At 42.8% G+C, this 15,223-nt stretch overlaps 1 protein-coding gene across 1 annotated transcript in view; it reads right to left on the bottom strand.

The window, feature by feature from the left end:
• The window catches only part of AKNA (AT-hook transcription factor), a 59,287-nt gene that overhangs the window by 28,482 nt on the left and 15,582 nt on the right, over positions 1-15,223 (bottom strand). The window contains exons 8-13 of the mRNA XM_018566919.1: positions 15,063-15,184; positions 12,731-12,911; positions 9,985-10,124; positions 7,176-7,569; positions 4,458-4,637; positions 2,209-2,309 (exon numbers count right to left, since the gene is read on the bottom strand). Coding sequence (XP_018422421.1) covers positions 2,209-2,309; positions 4,458-4,637; positions 7,176-7,569; positions 9,985-10,124; positions 12,731-12,911; positions 15,063-15,184 — 1,118 coding nt within the window. The remainder of the gene's footprint in view (positions 1-2,208; positions 2,310-4,457; positions 4,638-7,175; positions 7,570-9,984; positions 10,125-12,730; positions 12,912-15,062; positions 15,185-15,223) is intronic.

Genomic DNA, 15,223 nt, shown 5'->3' with positions numbered 1-15,223 from the left:
AAAATTAACAATTAAATTGAGTGGGGAAAGGTTGAGAACCCGTCAGGTTTTCACTATCTAGGGCTTCATTACAGAGATTTTTCCAAACTTCCTGCTCTGAGGTTAACATTTTTTTGCATAGAGAAGGTGAAGGCTAAAACCCCTATCAGCTTTTCCTGTCTGTGTCTGTTATAGTACTCGCAGAGTCCCTGCCGGGATTTAGAGAACTTCTCTGCAAATTTAAGCCCGGACTTTCAGAATACCTGCCAGTACCTCTAATGGTATTCACAGAATCTATGCCAGTATTTCTAAATAGTAGCCACAGAATCCAGGCCACTATTTCTAAATAGTAGCCACAGAATCCAGGCCAGTATTTCTAAATAGTAGCCACAGAATCCAGGCCAGTATTTCTAAATAGCAGCCACATGATCCCTGCCAGAACTCCCTGAAATGATGCTAGCCATGTTTCCTCTGATCAAGGGGGGTATTCAAGCATCAGCTTTGGAAGTGACTGGTGCTGTGTCTTCAAACCAGCTAATCTGTTTGTGTAAAAAGTAGGGATGCACCGATATATCAGCCACCAAACATAACGGATGAAAATGGCACTTTTGGCAAAATGCCAAAAGTGCCATTTTTTTGCAGATATAGCAGTGCATCCTATTCTCTCCTCCCCACTGGGCGCTGCTCGGTGTCCCAACAGGGAGGAGAGAAACTGAGCGGCCGGCAACTCTCCTCCCCGCACCGCCTCCTGTCACAGATCAGAGGAGAGCAGTGTGGGCGGAGGCAGCCAGCGCTGTCACAGGAGGCTGAGCTCTCCTCCCGCACCACTCGCTCAGCCTCCTGTGACAACGTGTCAGGAAGGAGAACGAGGTACAAGCTGTCAGTGATCAGTGATCGCTGAGTGTTTGTAAATAATTGAGGACAGAGTGTTTACTATATCCTCAATTATGAATGAATGGGAAGCGATGTACATCACTTCCTGTTCATTCCTGATTGTGGTTATATTAAACATACTACCTCAAAGTTATGAATGAACAGGAACACTCAGTATAGAGGATTCCTGTTCATTTATAACAGGGGCTGCAGAAAAAGAGATTGAGGACAGAGTCCTCAATCTCTTTTTCTATTTTCAGAGGGAAAGTCAGGGGTCTAGAAGTAAAGTAAAAAATACAAATATTTAATAAAAATAAATATTAAAAAATTAAAACATTTATAAAAAATAAATAAAAATAAAATGTTTAAAAAAAATTGAAAACGTTGGAATCAAAAACATTTTCAGTATTGGCCTGACATTTTTTTCATTTCGGTTTTGAAATTTTCATTTCGGTGCACCTCTAGTAAAAAGCTATAATACTGAAGTTGTTGACCTGGACTGAATGACCACTCTCTGCTTGCTGCCTGCCCTGACATTGCTATTTCATGCTATTTCTTTAACATAGTTACTTTACACAAATAAACATATAAGGTTAATTTAATGGAAAACTCCACTTTCGTTAAAACATAATGTAACATGTACACTTGCTACACAAGCAATTTCATGTTATTAAAAATGACCTTTCCATTTGAGTTTGAAATCGCTGTGATTTTCTAAAACTGTTCAAAAAATGCAAGCCAATATGGCGACATGGAGGTGTTCTGTACATTGCTGGTGTAAGGAATGCCCCAGAATAGTAATTTCTTGTGATTGTATCATAGATTTTCCCAGAAGTCTCCACTAAGATACAAGTAAAATGTTAGGCATCCCCTGCAACAGAAATGTAATTTTTGGTGAGGGTTAATCGCTACTAGCTGGATGCAGACACTGCAACTTTAGAACATTGAGATTGTACCAGATGGTCCTAACGAACCCGACCCTCCCATTCAGGATTCGGTCTAGAAAGGACATGGTGAAACACACAGCTTTGTCTTTAGAACAGAGAAAGAATCGGCAACAAAGTTTGTTAAAATCCTTACAATGTAGAATAATTACCCAGAGGGAATTTAAGTGAAGTTACATTTTAAAAGGCTTAGCCAGGCACAGTGACTACATTTTCTACTCCCATCTTTTGCAATCCTGTGTACTACAAAAATCATTGATGCAGTTTTATAGAACAGATATTGTTCACATAACATTTTGTATTTTAGTGTACAGGAGTAGAGGAATAAGATACATAGTCATATGCCCAAAAGTGTTAGGAAATGCAGCACGAAAAGCCAGCAGGATTAAGACATTGCAGCAGATCTACCTACCTATTTGGGCTCAGCTGATGTCTCTGTTTGTGGAGCGGAAAGCACCGTCCACTCTCTGAACCAAGGAAACCACTATCTGTTTCTGGGGACAAAATCCTCCTCTATAATGCAGAAAATATGTTGAAAAATGTACTGATTAATACAAGCTGCATATATATTCTAATCTGTGTATCTAGTTTCTAATTATGGTATTGCAAACAGCTTTGTTAACCCCTTAAGGACCAAGGCCTTTTTTTCATTTTTTGCACCCATGTTATAATCCACATTTTAGGCCAGAAAATTACTTAAAACCCCCCAAACATTATATATTTACTGAAAGCCAAGACCCTATAGAATAAAATGGCAAAAGTTGCAAACTTTTATGTTGCGTGACATTAGCGCAACTTATTCTCAAACCCAACAATTTAGTGAAAAATGCACTTAAAGGAGAACTATGAGGCGAGTAAAAATCACTCAGCCTCATAGTTCTAGCCGACCTGTGACAATGAAACTGTCACATGTCGGCTCAATATATTGGGAAGTGAGCGAACACATAGCGTCGCTCGCTCACTTCTCGATCTATCCCTGCAGAGAGCCGTGGCTGTCACTCACGGCTCCCTGCAGGGATTCCCCCCCTCCCCTGTCCGATCCTCCAGCGCTGACTGGCAGAACGGACGGGGGTGGGTACAGCTGGCTCTGCCTCTATATAGGCAGAGCCAGCTGTCAATCACGCAGCTGGGTGGATCTCGACAGTCCGTCCCGGCTGTGGCATCTCAGTATACTGCGAGCTGTAGCTCGCGGTATACTGAGCTTTGGGTGACAGGAGGACGCTAATTTGTGTCCTCCCGTTACCCTTAGGAGAACTATGGGGATTAGCCCTGACCCCATAATTCTCCTTTAAGTTAAATTTAGTGCCCCAAATCACAATATAAAACCATTTTTTAATATAAGATATAAAAGATGAGGTTACAAAGAGTAAATAGATACCCAACATGCCCAGGTTAAAAATTGTGTGCATCCGTGAAACTGCGACAGAATTCAGTACCCCCAAAAAGTCAATACACAATGCTTTAAAAGCCCCCACAGGTCATCAGTTTAGAGATAGGTGTAAATATTGGCCCTAGAATTATTGCTCTCCGGCGATTCACTCACATTGCATGGTGCTATAAAGTAATGAGCTTGGACTCGGTGCAAACCTAGTTCCCCCAAGCCTGCTCAAAACTGTGACTGCCACCTTCTACTCCTGACCCAATAAGTCACCACCCCGCATGTCACAAACGGGCTGAGAATTCCCCCACCGCAGCTGCCGCCACTGATTGGGTCTGGAGGGGGGAAGTGGGGGGTCACAGTTTTGGATGGAATTCAATGGGTTCACACCAAGCCCAGGCTCATCTCTAGTGCTATCACCCACACCAGTTTATCAAGCATACAGGTATAAGAGAGCTCCATTTCTAAACCCAAGATGGCTATTTTTATTGTTTTCCATTTTAATGGTTCTTCATTTGTTTACTAGATTTAATATGGATTATGTGTTGTAGGTTATGGTTGTAAATGTGCTATACACTTTATTGGTAAAGTGTGGATGAGGGAATCCTTCCCCCTATCCTGCTGGGCTATGAAAATCTGACAACGGTGGGTGTGCCACTGAATACCTAAACAGTGACTGCAGCTGATTGCCTGCAGGAGCCCTGAGGGGTCCACACACAGCTAGTCAGCAGGACTTGGCCAAATTGTAGCAGTGTATGACCAGCTTAAGTTGTCGAAGAATCTGTTATTATGGTCATCCAGTTTTGTGATTTCCCCCATCTCTGCAACACTGTATAGCAAGACGGTTGACACCACTACTTCTTACTGCAGCTTCCTGTTTCACATAGAAGCTTGTTAATGCATAAGTAGTATGGTGTTGCTATTTCATAGTTCAAGCAGATGACAGGAAACAGATGGTAGGAATGCAGTTTTGTAGAGATACATGAATCACAAGAATGGCAGAAAATAATTCTGTCCTTTTGACCAATGTATATATTTCTGTTTAGCTGTTTGAACCAATTGACTTAACAGAGGTATGTATATCAGACTGGTTGAACAGAATTACAAGCTTGTTGGCTGATACCGTAAAACTGTTCACGGTTATGTATTTCAAATATGTCTAATGTATCAAAACCTGTTGCGCTTAAAAGTGTTGCATACATTTTTCTCTGTGCTAGTTTTTATATAGCAGCCCACATTTGTAAATACCGATCACTTGCCTGTACATAGACTCATTGTCTTACCTGTGCAATGCTTTCTTTAAGAGTAATTGGTGACTCGTTGTGGCTCAAAGGACCGACATTCTTGGTGCTTTTATGAGACGGGGATCCCTGGATGCTTTCCTCACTGGCAGAAAACTCGATGGTGGGGGTCCGAGGAGACTGTTCCTTCAGCCGGGGCAATGAGGAGCTCAGTGATAGACGCTGTGGAATAGACTTTGACCCATGCGACATCCTGACAGAACACAGACACACGTACGTTGATGTACATTTACACTGAATACAGGCAACTTAACAAATGGACAGCTGAAATGATGGGAGTGCTGGACTACACATTCTTTTCCATACAAGGTTATGGATGGAGTTATGACAAGAAGTGATAAGACACTGGAAGATTTGTCAGCTCAACCCCGACAAGGAAAATCCCAGGCAATAACTGCTCCAGGGCCAACAAATAAGGGTCATAGAGACCAAACATAACAGTCCCGTCCCCATCCCCCAATCCTTATTTACACACAATGTGCTCACACTACACTACATTGTGTATTGAGTAAAGCAGGATTGTTCTTTCCTTCAATTAATATTATAATTTTACTTTCAACTTTAGTGTTACTGAAAACGTAAGCAGGTCTGTCAAAGAGAAACAGAAAATATGGCAGCTGTTCAGTCAATGTAAAAGTTACATGGGTGGTATACGGTGGTAGGGATATTTACCAAATCCACAAAAGAGTGAGTTCAGGAACACGTCCATGTAGATGAAAAAGAGCCCAAACAAAAAGCCAGGTCTGGTCTGCTTTTCTATTTGTTAGGGCATGTGTTGGTGGTGTACTCCAATTCATAGCATTGGCCAAGTAACACAGAGCATTGTTTCACAACTTTATTAAAGGGACACTAAACTCAGAAGTTAAATCTTAATAATGCATTAAAGTACCTTAACTATTAATAAAAATTTATCTTATTTGTGTATCACTCGGCTGAAGAACCTCAAATCATCTCTGAATTGGTGCTGACACTGTCCTTCCTTCTGGAGGGTGCCTACTTTTGTTTTCCATGGTCCCTTTGTGTGTTGTAAAGTAGCCACCGCTCCAAGCTCACTCTCATGATGGACTACAATCTATATACAAATTAGTAAACTAAATGTGAGATTGTAGTCCATCACAGGAGTGAGCTTGAAGCAGTGGCTACTTTACATCACACACAGGGACCATGGGGAACACAAGTAGACACCCTCCACAAGGAAGGACAGTGTCAGCACCAATTCAGAGATGATTTGAGGTTATACAGCCGAGTGATACACAAATAAGGTACATTTTTGTTAATAGGAGTCCAATCTTGAAAATGCATTCAAGTGCCTTAACTATTGACAAAAAATTAGCTTAGTGTTACTTTAACCACTTTAAGTCCGCTGTGTTAAACCCCCTTCCTGGCCAGGCCATTTTTCAGTATTCAGCGCTGCAGTACTTTGACTGACATTTATTCCGTCATGCAGCGCTGTACTGAAATGAATTTTATACTATTTTTTAGGGACACATAGAGCTTTCTTTTGGTGGTATTTAATCACCACTGCGGGTTTTATTTTTTTACTATATTAAGGAAAAATTACCGAAATTTAAAAAAACAAAAAACAAACCGTTTCCCCTATATTAAATAATAAAACATTTATTATTACCCAATTTTTGGGTAAAATATAAAAGACGGGGTTGACTTTGGGTAAAAAGACACCAAACATGTCAAGCCTTAAAATTGTGTGCGCCCGCGAAACCTCAAAAAACGATAATACCCAAAATTGGCGATAGGCGACGCTTTAAAAGCTTTTACCGCTCATCAGTTTAGTGTTATCAGTGATTGATGGCCCTAAAATTATTGCTCTCACTGCGACGTTCGCGGCGATATGTAACGTGTGTAGCGCAATTGTCACGGCGGCTCGAACTATGGGGGTGAGTGATTTTCACTCGCCTCATAGTTCTCCTTTAAATAATAGAACAGCCCTTTTTATATCTGTGGCCATTTTCCTACATTTCTTATAACAGTGTCAGAGAGATACGATTAGTTGAGAGATAACAGTGCAACTTGTGATCCAATTTACACCTCCGTCAGTATGTTTGTTGGCTTTGTTTGCATACCTATCAAATCTAGTTTGACTGGGCCATTAACAACCACTAAATGTGTTTTCTGAAAAACAAAGGGAAGGCTGCATTTTTCTGAAGCTTATTTTAATCATTTTTATTTTTCATAATGCGGGCAAACCAGAACTTTGAAATTCAGATCTAGTTAAAAAGAGCTACAGGCTCACATTTAGTATTTTTGTAAAAGTAAAAAGCCTCTGGCCATGGCCAGATTATATGTATTTGTATGGGCACTCAAGGAGGGGTGACTGATGTTACAGGATGGCATAAAGCTGAGCTACATAATCCAGGAAGGTAGAGGTATGGGTAGTCACAGGACTGGAGTCAGGAACTCCGTGTGGAAGCATCGCCAGAGTTTTGTAAGAAACCAATGGATGATGCCAGTTTGGAAACTGAGCAACAGCTTTTTGGTGTACTTTCCCCAAAACCTTGTACAGAAAGCAGGACAAACAGATAGACAGATATAGTACCTTCTAGATGATTTTTCCTCCTCTGGAACAATGCCATGTCTGCTAGACACAGAAGATGCTCTCCGTTGCTCTGTGGGAGATGGTGTGACAGGTACACTGGTGCCACTAGCTGGACTACAGGCATGCATATGATCTGTAGGACTTACATCGGGTGGAAAGTTTTGAGAAGCAATGGACTTTGGATAATACTGCTGACTGGTCCTTGGAGATTGGCGCTTTGCCTTAGTTTGTAATTGGTGGTCTTGTGAATTGACAGCCTGTGCATGCTCATTATGACTACTAACAGGAGTCATCATCCCAAGTGGTCTTCTAGCTTGTGCATTGTCCTGTAATCTGGAGGCTTCAAAATGCCCCTGTGCAGTGCTGCTATCTTGGTGATCATGTGGTCTGGCATGGTCCTGTGATCTGGAAGCTTGAAATTGCCCCTGTCCAGTGCTGTTGTTTTCGTGATCATGTGGTCTGGCAATTGGTGGATTCTGCTGAGGCCACTCATCCTGCTCCTGTCCCAGGGCATCAGGAAGGGATTTAAAGCTGCTATATCTATAGGATGAACAGCACAATAAGAATATACAGGTATCAACAAATCATGACAGTACTTTTACCTGCAGCAAAGATCAAGTCACAATAGTTGCTAATTAGGGATGCACCGATATATCGGCCGAAAATGGCACTTTTGGCATAATGCTGAAAGTGCCATTTTCCTGCCGATACATCGGCGCATCCCTGGTTTCTTTTCTCCCCGCTGGGCGCTGCTCTGTGTTCCAGCGGGGAGAAAAGAAAGTGACAGCCGGCCGAGCGCTGCCGGACGAGAGCGCTGTGAGCGGCCGGCGTCTCTACTCCCACACCGCTCAGCCGCCTATCACAGTCCGGCAGAGCAGTGTGTGGGCGGAGACAGCCAGCGCTGTCACAGGAGGCTGAGCTCTCCTCCCACAGCGCTCAGCCGCCTATCACAGTCCGGCACAGCGGTGTGTGGGTGGAAACAGCCAGCACTGTCACAGGAGGCTGAACTCACCTCCCTGCTCCGCTCGATCAGCCTCCTGTGACAGCGTGTCAGAGAGGAGAGCGAGCACAAACACTCAGCGATCACTGAGTGTTTGCAGATAATTGAGGACATGGTATGTTAACTATATCCTCAATTATGAATGAATGGGAGTGATCTACATCACCTCATGTTCATTCATAGTTGTAGGTATAGTAAACATACCACGTCCTCATGTTATCAATGAACAGGAACACTCATTCCTGTTCATTGATAACGGGGGATACAGAAAAAGAGATAGAGGACTTTGTGTCCTAAATCTCCTTTTCTATTTTAAAAGGAAAACATCAGGGGTTAGACCCCCAATATTTCCCCAAAGCCCCTAAAAGCAATGTAAAAAATAAAAATATTTAATAAATCCTATTGCTAATAATATATTTATTAAAAATAATAATAACCTAATAAAGCTGGCGAAAAACATGCAGAACAATGTCTGGCTTGGAGATGGGGACAAAGGTTTCTCTCTCTCTGTGCATCCAGATTTGCTTCAACAGTAGTGGCAAGTAAAAATGTAAAGCTGAATCCCAAGGCACAAGAAAAAGCATATAGAAGTAAAGTAATATGAAACATAAAAGGAAATGCCTCCTTGCCTCGGTTACATCAAGCATAGATGTGATAAAAAGGATTTGTGTGTGGCTTGCTATCTCCCTATCTGTGTCCCTTAAAATGACATAGGTGACCTGGTGTCTCCAAGTGCATCCTGATACACAGTTGCAAATTATAGAGCCAGAGTCCCTGACTTGCTAAAGGGAAATGTATAGATATGTTTTTCTCATAATCTGCACTTTGATCTGTGTAACACAATGATAGGGATGCTTCACGTTCCTTGATAGAGCCCTTATTATCCACCACTTCATGTGCAGCTCAACATCAGAATCTGTGGTCCTAACCTGATTGCTACATCACTATGATGACCTATGATGACCACCATGTTAACCTGCCACAATGCGGAATGTTGTAAAGATGAAAATAATGCAGTGGAGCTTGAGATGATGATTTTAAATTATGTTTTAGGCTGGGTTCACACCTAGGCGTATTGAATATGCGCGTTTGTCGCGCGTTTCGTGCTGCGCGTTCTTACCGCGGTAAAAAAATGCGCGACAAACGCGCGTTTCCGAGGGCTATCTGGCTGTTTTGTAGCGCGTTCATACGGCCTGTAATACGCCCAGATGTGAACCATACCCATAGGAAATAATGGGATTTCAGTGTTTGAGCGTTTTGCAGAGCGTAGGAACGAACTACAAAACGCCCAGGTGTGAAAAAGACCTTAGGGTATGCAAACCCAATTTCTGGAAGGATAAACTTGTAAAAACGAATAGGGAGGTGTAAATAACTTTAGATTTCACATTGGATGTGCTGGGAGTTCAGCTTTAAAATAACATATTGCGTGTGTCCTTCAAGGCTGACCTCTAGGTGCAAAAACTTTAAATATATTCCTCAATAGCTACAAAAGAATCTAAATCGCTTTGTGTGCACCAAGTGCCTTTGTAAGCCCACATATCACCTTGTAAATGAAGCAGTGACATCATCACTGTGCGGTACATAGCTTGTACAGAGAGTAGAGCTGTGGGAGGGACTCAGCAGGCCCCACCCACTAGAGGCTGCCTGCAGAAAACTACAAGAGGGGGCGGTGGCAAGACCAGTCACCCTCCTGGTATTTATTACAGGAAGTTCCTGCACAGAGCTAAAGTTTCACACTGGAATACTATACAGATCTGGAAGAAATACACAAAGCACACCAAGATAAATGTAAGAATACACATGGTTCTTGTATTTAGACTAGGTGAGCTTGCATCAGATTTAGCTTTAAAGCTTTTTGTATAGCTTCACAAGGATACCGTAGAAATACTAATTTGACAATATTTAAAGCAGAACTCCAGGTAAACAAAGATTCTCAACCGTATTTAAACACTTACGTGGACAGCAAAGCTCCATAATCCTTTTCCACCTGCATGTGTTTGTAGTGGAGCGGTTGAGGTAAATATTCCTCTGGATCCTCTTTATCTGATGTTCTCATACCTGTACCAGGCAATCCAGGGGGGCCTGGGGATGTCGCCTAGAGACAGAGACAGTAGAATATTTCTAGAACGCACCATGGCACTATGCTGAAGTTGTGCAGGATTGCATGTGAATTATATGAAGAACAAAACAGAGCTTACACATAAAACCTGCAACAAAGAAAAAGCAAAGCTGTTTTCCTTAAAGTACCCGGGGCTCCCCTCTTCTAGCATTTCTGTAAGTGCAAATACTTATCTGTAACCCACAGTCAGGCAGAGCTCATCAGAGGACTACAGGTACATATGAACAGTTGTGGGTTAAGGAGCGGGGGGAAATTAAAGCTAAGTGCACGTACCACTTAACTTTAAAATGGGACTTCACAAATGACAGCTATCTCAGCTAAGTTCTAGTGATTTTTGTCCATCATTATCACAATAACAGACAGATGTGCTAATGGTCCAAATCTTGTATCTGTTATCTATACAAACAGACTTTCTTACTATAGTATAATATTGTTTTTAATACTTTATCTTGCTTCATGAAATCAAGTTCCATGCGAACAGGGGACACTGGAATTGCCCCTAAAACTTACTACTATGCCCCTCTATGAACAATAAATATAGCCCACTGCTGAGTGGGCACTCTATTGACCTAATTCAGCTAAAGTTTAAAGGGGATCTTCAGTAAAACCTTTTATTTTTAGTTTTGGATAAAGTGGGGAAGGGTTAGAGCTAGGCACCGATACTAGTATCGGTATCAGTACCAAAACTGAGTATTTGGGTGAGTACTCCTACTCGCCAAATGCTCAGATACCTTCCCCGATTTCCTCTGACCAGCAGTGCCGTAGGGGAACATGGGCAGCGAGTAATGACCCGCCTTCCACCTTCCTGATTGCCCGAGGAGCCAGCTCCATGCTGATTGGCTGGGAAGCCAGTTTCCCAGCCACTCAGCATTGAGCTGGCCAAACATGGAGCTGGCTTCCCGGGCAATAAGGAAGCCAGACAGCGTGTCATTACCCGCTGCCCGGCTTCTTTTTTTCCCAGGAAGCCGGCTCCATGCCAGCGGAAGCACAGGTATCGGTACTCAGCATCTGCGAGTACCGACAGCAAGAGATCGGTACTCGTACGCGATACCGAAAAAACTGTATTGGTGCCTCCCTAGTTAGAGCCTCTGAAGTTTATATTGCTGCCTTACAATTGGGTTGAGTCATCCCTCTATTTGTACTGGTGACCATTAAAACTGAAAAAGAAAGTGAAGCAAGTGCCGAAATTTTAGATTTGCCCAAAAGGCAAGAGGATATCTTCCAATGGGGAGATCAGCTCCGCGGACAATTGTCTGAGAGGAAGTAGAGGGACATTTCCCAAGTGGTAAACAGACAGCAGAAAATAAACTGGCAGAGGTTTTAATCCAAAGCTAAAAAAAAGGTTGTGGCCGTAGATACATACAATGTGTTAGTAATAGGAAACACCTCCACCTTTTCTCTACGAAATTAGCCCTATTCTTGGGGTGGGCACAAGTTGGTGCATATAACTGCATAACTTATAAAAAAAAAGTTTCTAAAAGTCGCCGTGCTTTTGTGCTTTTTGTTAATAGCAAGGTTGTCCGAAGGTACACATGTGCATGTGCAAGCTGAACATGCTAGTAAAGACGATAGGCCAAAAAAGGGGGTTAAAGAAAATACCAAATGAGGGAGTGGGCGGTTCCATGCTGATCATATGGGGTGTCCCGTTAAAGTACTACCGTATTTGCCGGCGTATAAGGCGACTGGGTGTATAAGACGATCCCCTAATTTTCCAATTAAAACATAGGTTTTGGGCTATACTCGTCGTATAAGACTACCCCCCTTCCGAGGCTGCATATTTCCTTCTTGCTGGAGCCATGATGGGGTCTTGTCTACCTGCCATTTAGTTTAAATACACCCACTAATCTGTCAGCCCGCTGGATGTGCGTTAATACTGTATGTACAGTAGCTTCGGCTACATACAGTATACCGTGCTGGGCCAATCACGACGAGTGATGTATTCTATTAATGAATACAAAGCCTGCTTGGATTGGCAGAGGTTGTGTACATCGCTCGCCGCGATTGGCTCATCGCGGTATACTGTATGTAGCCGAATCTACCGCTGTATACTGTATGTAGCCGAAGCTACCGTACATACAGTATTACCGCACATCCAGCAGGCTGACAGATTAGGGACGTTCATTTTGGGCCAGCTTGGCCCAAACTAACGAAACGTTCACATTGTATACCCCGCGTATAAGACGACCACCGATTTTCGGGGGATGTTTTTAAGTATAAAAAGTCGTCTTATACGCCGGCAAATATAGTAGATCCCAATAAGAATTATTAAATGTTATCGCATGGGACAGGGTCTACTAGTGCTGGCAATGGAACATGAAAGAGGCCAGTGGTACTGGTTTTGCTGGGGAGAGCACAGAGAGTAGTGTATATCATGCTGAGATGTAGATGGTAACAAAACACAAAATGGGCAGCTGTCCTTGTAGGTACCAGACATGTTTTCTCTGCAGTCTATATCCACCACTGTCCAAAGCAACTAAATTCATCCTTCTAGAGGAGATTAGAAAGAGAAAAGACATTTAATTTGGTTGCAAGAGAAGTTTTTCCTTTTGAAACTTTCAGTTGTGAGGTCATGTGTTACTGACCTGTGGGTACGGTGTCTGAGTAGTTGGAACAGGCACTACAGCTGATGGCAATGGGACATTATCCAAATGGCGAGTACTACGTGTGAGGTCTGTGCTAGGGTTGGACTGGGCGGAATGGTCTACTCTTTCTTGTAACTCATCCAGTTGGACTCCCAATTGGAATATGGCATCTTCAAGTTCTCTGTGAAGAAGAGATACGACATATCAATACGAAAATAAAAGTGTAACAGATACCTATCACACATGGACACATTTAAAACCAAGGATGATACATGGATCTACTAATCTTCCTAAGTACCAGCTCTTCATTAACAGACATCTTGTTGAGATATGCAAGCATTACTGTGCATTTAAAATCATCTTCAATTAATTTTTTTCTTATCCAAAAATATCATATTATTAACAGGTAAAACTATATTTCATATCCCACACAAGCCTTATAATCAGGGCTTGAAAAATTTGATAGTGTCTCACCAGTCAGTCAAAAATTTCACCAGTCAGCATGACCGGACTATAGCCTTGCAATTTATGTTAAAAAAGTTTGGGGACAGATAGAGCTTTCTTTTGGAGGTATATAATCACCATGGGGGGTATTTTTTTTTACTATATAATTAAAAAAGTACCATAAATTGCTGCTCGTCGGGCTCCACTGTCTGCTCGTCACATTTTCGAGCCCTGCTTATAATAGCTGCAAATAAAGAGGTAAACATGTTGATTGCAAAAACTGGACTTCCTCTTTAGAACTAAAACGCCAGCTGACAATGTAAATCCATAACAAAAACAAATGTTAAAACTATACTAGTAGAAAATGTTTAAAGTAGAACTATGGGGTGTGTTTTTCCCCATAGTTCTCCTAAGGGTCACGGGAGGACATAAACTAGCATCCTCCCGTCACCCAAAGCTCAGTATACCGCGAGCTACAGCTCGCGGTATACTGAGACCGCCGCAGCCGGGACGGATCCCGACAATACTGTCTGGATCCACAAAGCTGCGTGAGTTACACCTGGCTCTGCCTATCTAGAGGCAGAGCCAGCTGTACCCGCCCCTCCTCCATCCATTCCGCCAGTCAGCGCTGGAGGATCGGAGAGGGGAGGGGGGAATCCCTGCAGGGAGCCATGAGTGACAGTCACGGCTCTCTGCAGGGACATGATCGAGAAGTGAGCGAGCGACGGTATGCATTCGCTCACTTCCCGATCTATGGAGCCGACGTGTGACAGTTTCATTGTCACACGTCGGCTCGAAATATGAAGTTGAGTGAAAATCACTCACCTCATAGTTCTCCTTTAATGGCAACATATAGATGCCAGAAAAATACACACGCACATAAGTTGGACTGGATCGACTATGTATATATAAAACATTTACAAGTGCCATACAGTGCACTGTGGTGTCCATCACCAGGGAAGGCCTGCTGTGTATAGGAAAACAATGTTCATTATTACAATCTATGCCAAATACATTTCCTACAACCTAGGGGGTGTATTTCTAACAAATTTGCAGAGCCATTCATCCTGTGAAACTGCATGAATATCCCTTTTGTGAGAATGGAGGCAAAAACAAATCGTAGTTTATTTACTTTCCAGATCAAATGTAAGATCAGGACGATACCACATTATGACCACTAGAAGGAGCTGAGGAAAGAAGTATATATTTCCTATGCTCCTTAGCTCCATCTAACAAAATATTTTTCCGATATTACATTTGACCTAGAAAGAAAATACTAATAACATGACATTAAAGGAGAACTATGGGGTCAGTGTTTTTCCCCATAGTTCTCCTTAGGGTAACGGGGGGACACAAACTAGCATCCTCCCGTTACCCTAAGCTCAGTATACCGCGAGCTACAGCTCGCGGTATACTGAGACGCCGCAGCCGGAGCGGATCCTGACGTAGATGACGGTATCCGCCCAGCTGCGTGAGTGACAGCTGGCTCTGCCTATCTAGAGGCAGAGCCAGCTGTACCCGCCCCCTCCCCCGTCCGTTCCGCCAGTCAGCGCTGGCAGATCGGAGCGGGGAGAGGGGAATCCAGGCCCTCCCACTGTCACGGCAGATCTACTGAGCCGACCTGTGACAGTCTCATTGTCACAGGTCGGCTAGAACTATGAGGTGAGTGGAAATCACTCATCTCATAGTTCTCCTTTAACGTTTTTGTCTCCTTTCTCAGAGAACAGATGTAAATGCAGTTTCACAGGACGAATAACTCTGCTAATATCTTATAAATACACCCCTATGTGTTACTGATGAACAGATTGATAATATAAAACAATTAGCCCAGGTTTTGAAAAGCATTGCTCTTTTCCCACTGACTGCAATGTTCATATGCTGTACTTACCTTTGTGGATCCAGCTCCAGAGATGGGTACCCAGTGCGTCGTTGTTCTTGACGATACTGCTCCTGAGCCTGTAAGTACCTGCGTTCTAGCACATCTAGAGAGCCACGGAGCTCTTGCACAGCCTGGATGGAGACAGTACAAGATACAGGGTCACACACATA

Source organism: Nanorana parkeri, unplaced genomic scaffold (genome assembly GCF_000935625.1).
Source record: "Nanorana parkeri isolate BGI_ZX_2015 unplaced genomic scaffold, ASM93562v1 scaffold988, whole genome shotgun sequence".
In the NCBI taxonomy this organism is placed as follows: Eukaryota; Metazoa; Chordata; class Amphibia; order Anura; family Dicroglossidae; genus Nanorana; species Nanorana parkeri.
This window is presented reverse-complemented; position numbering and strand designations above follow the sequence as displayed.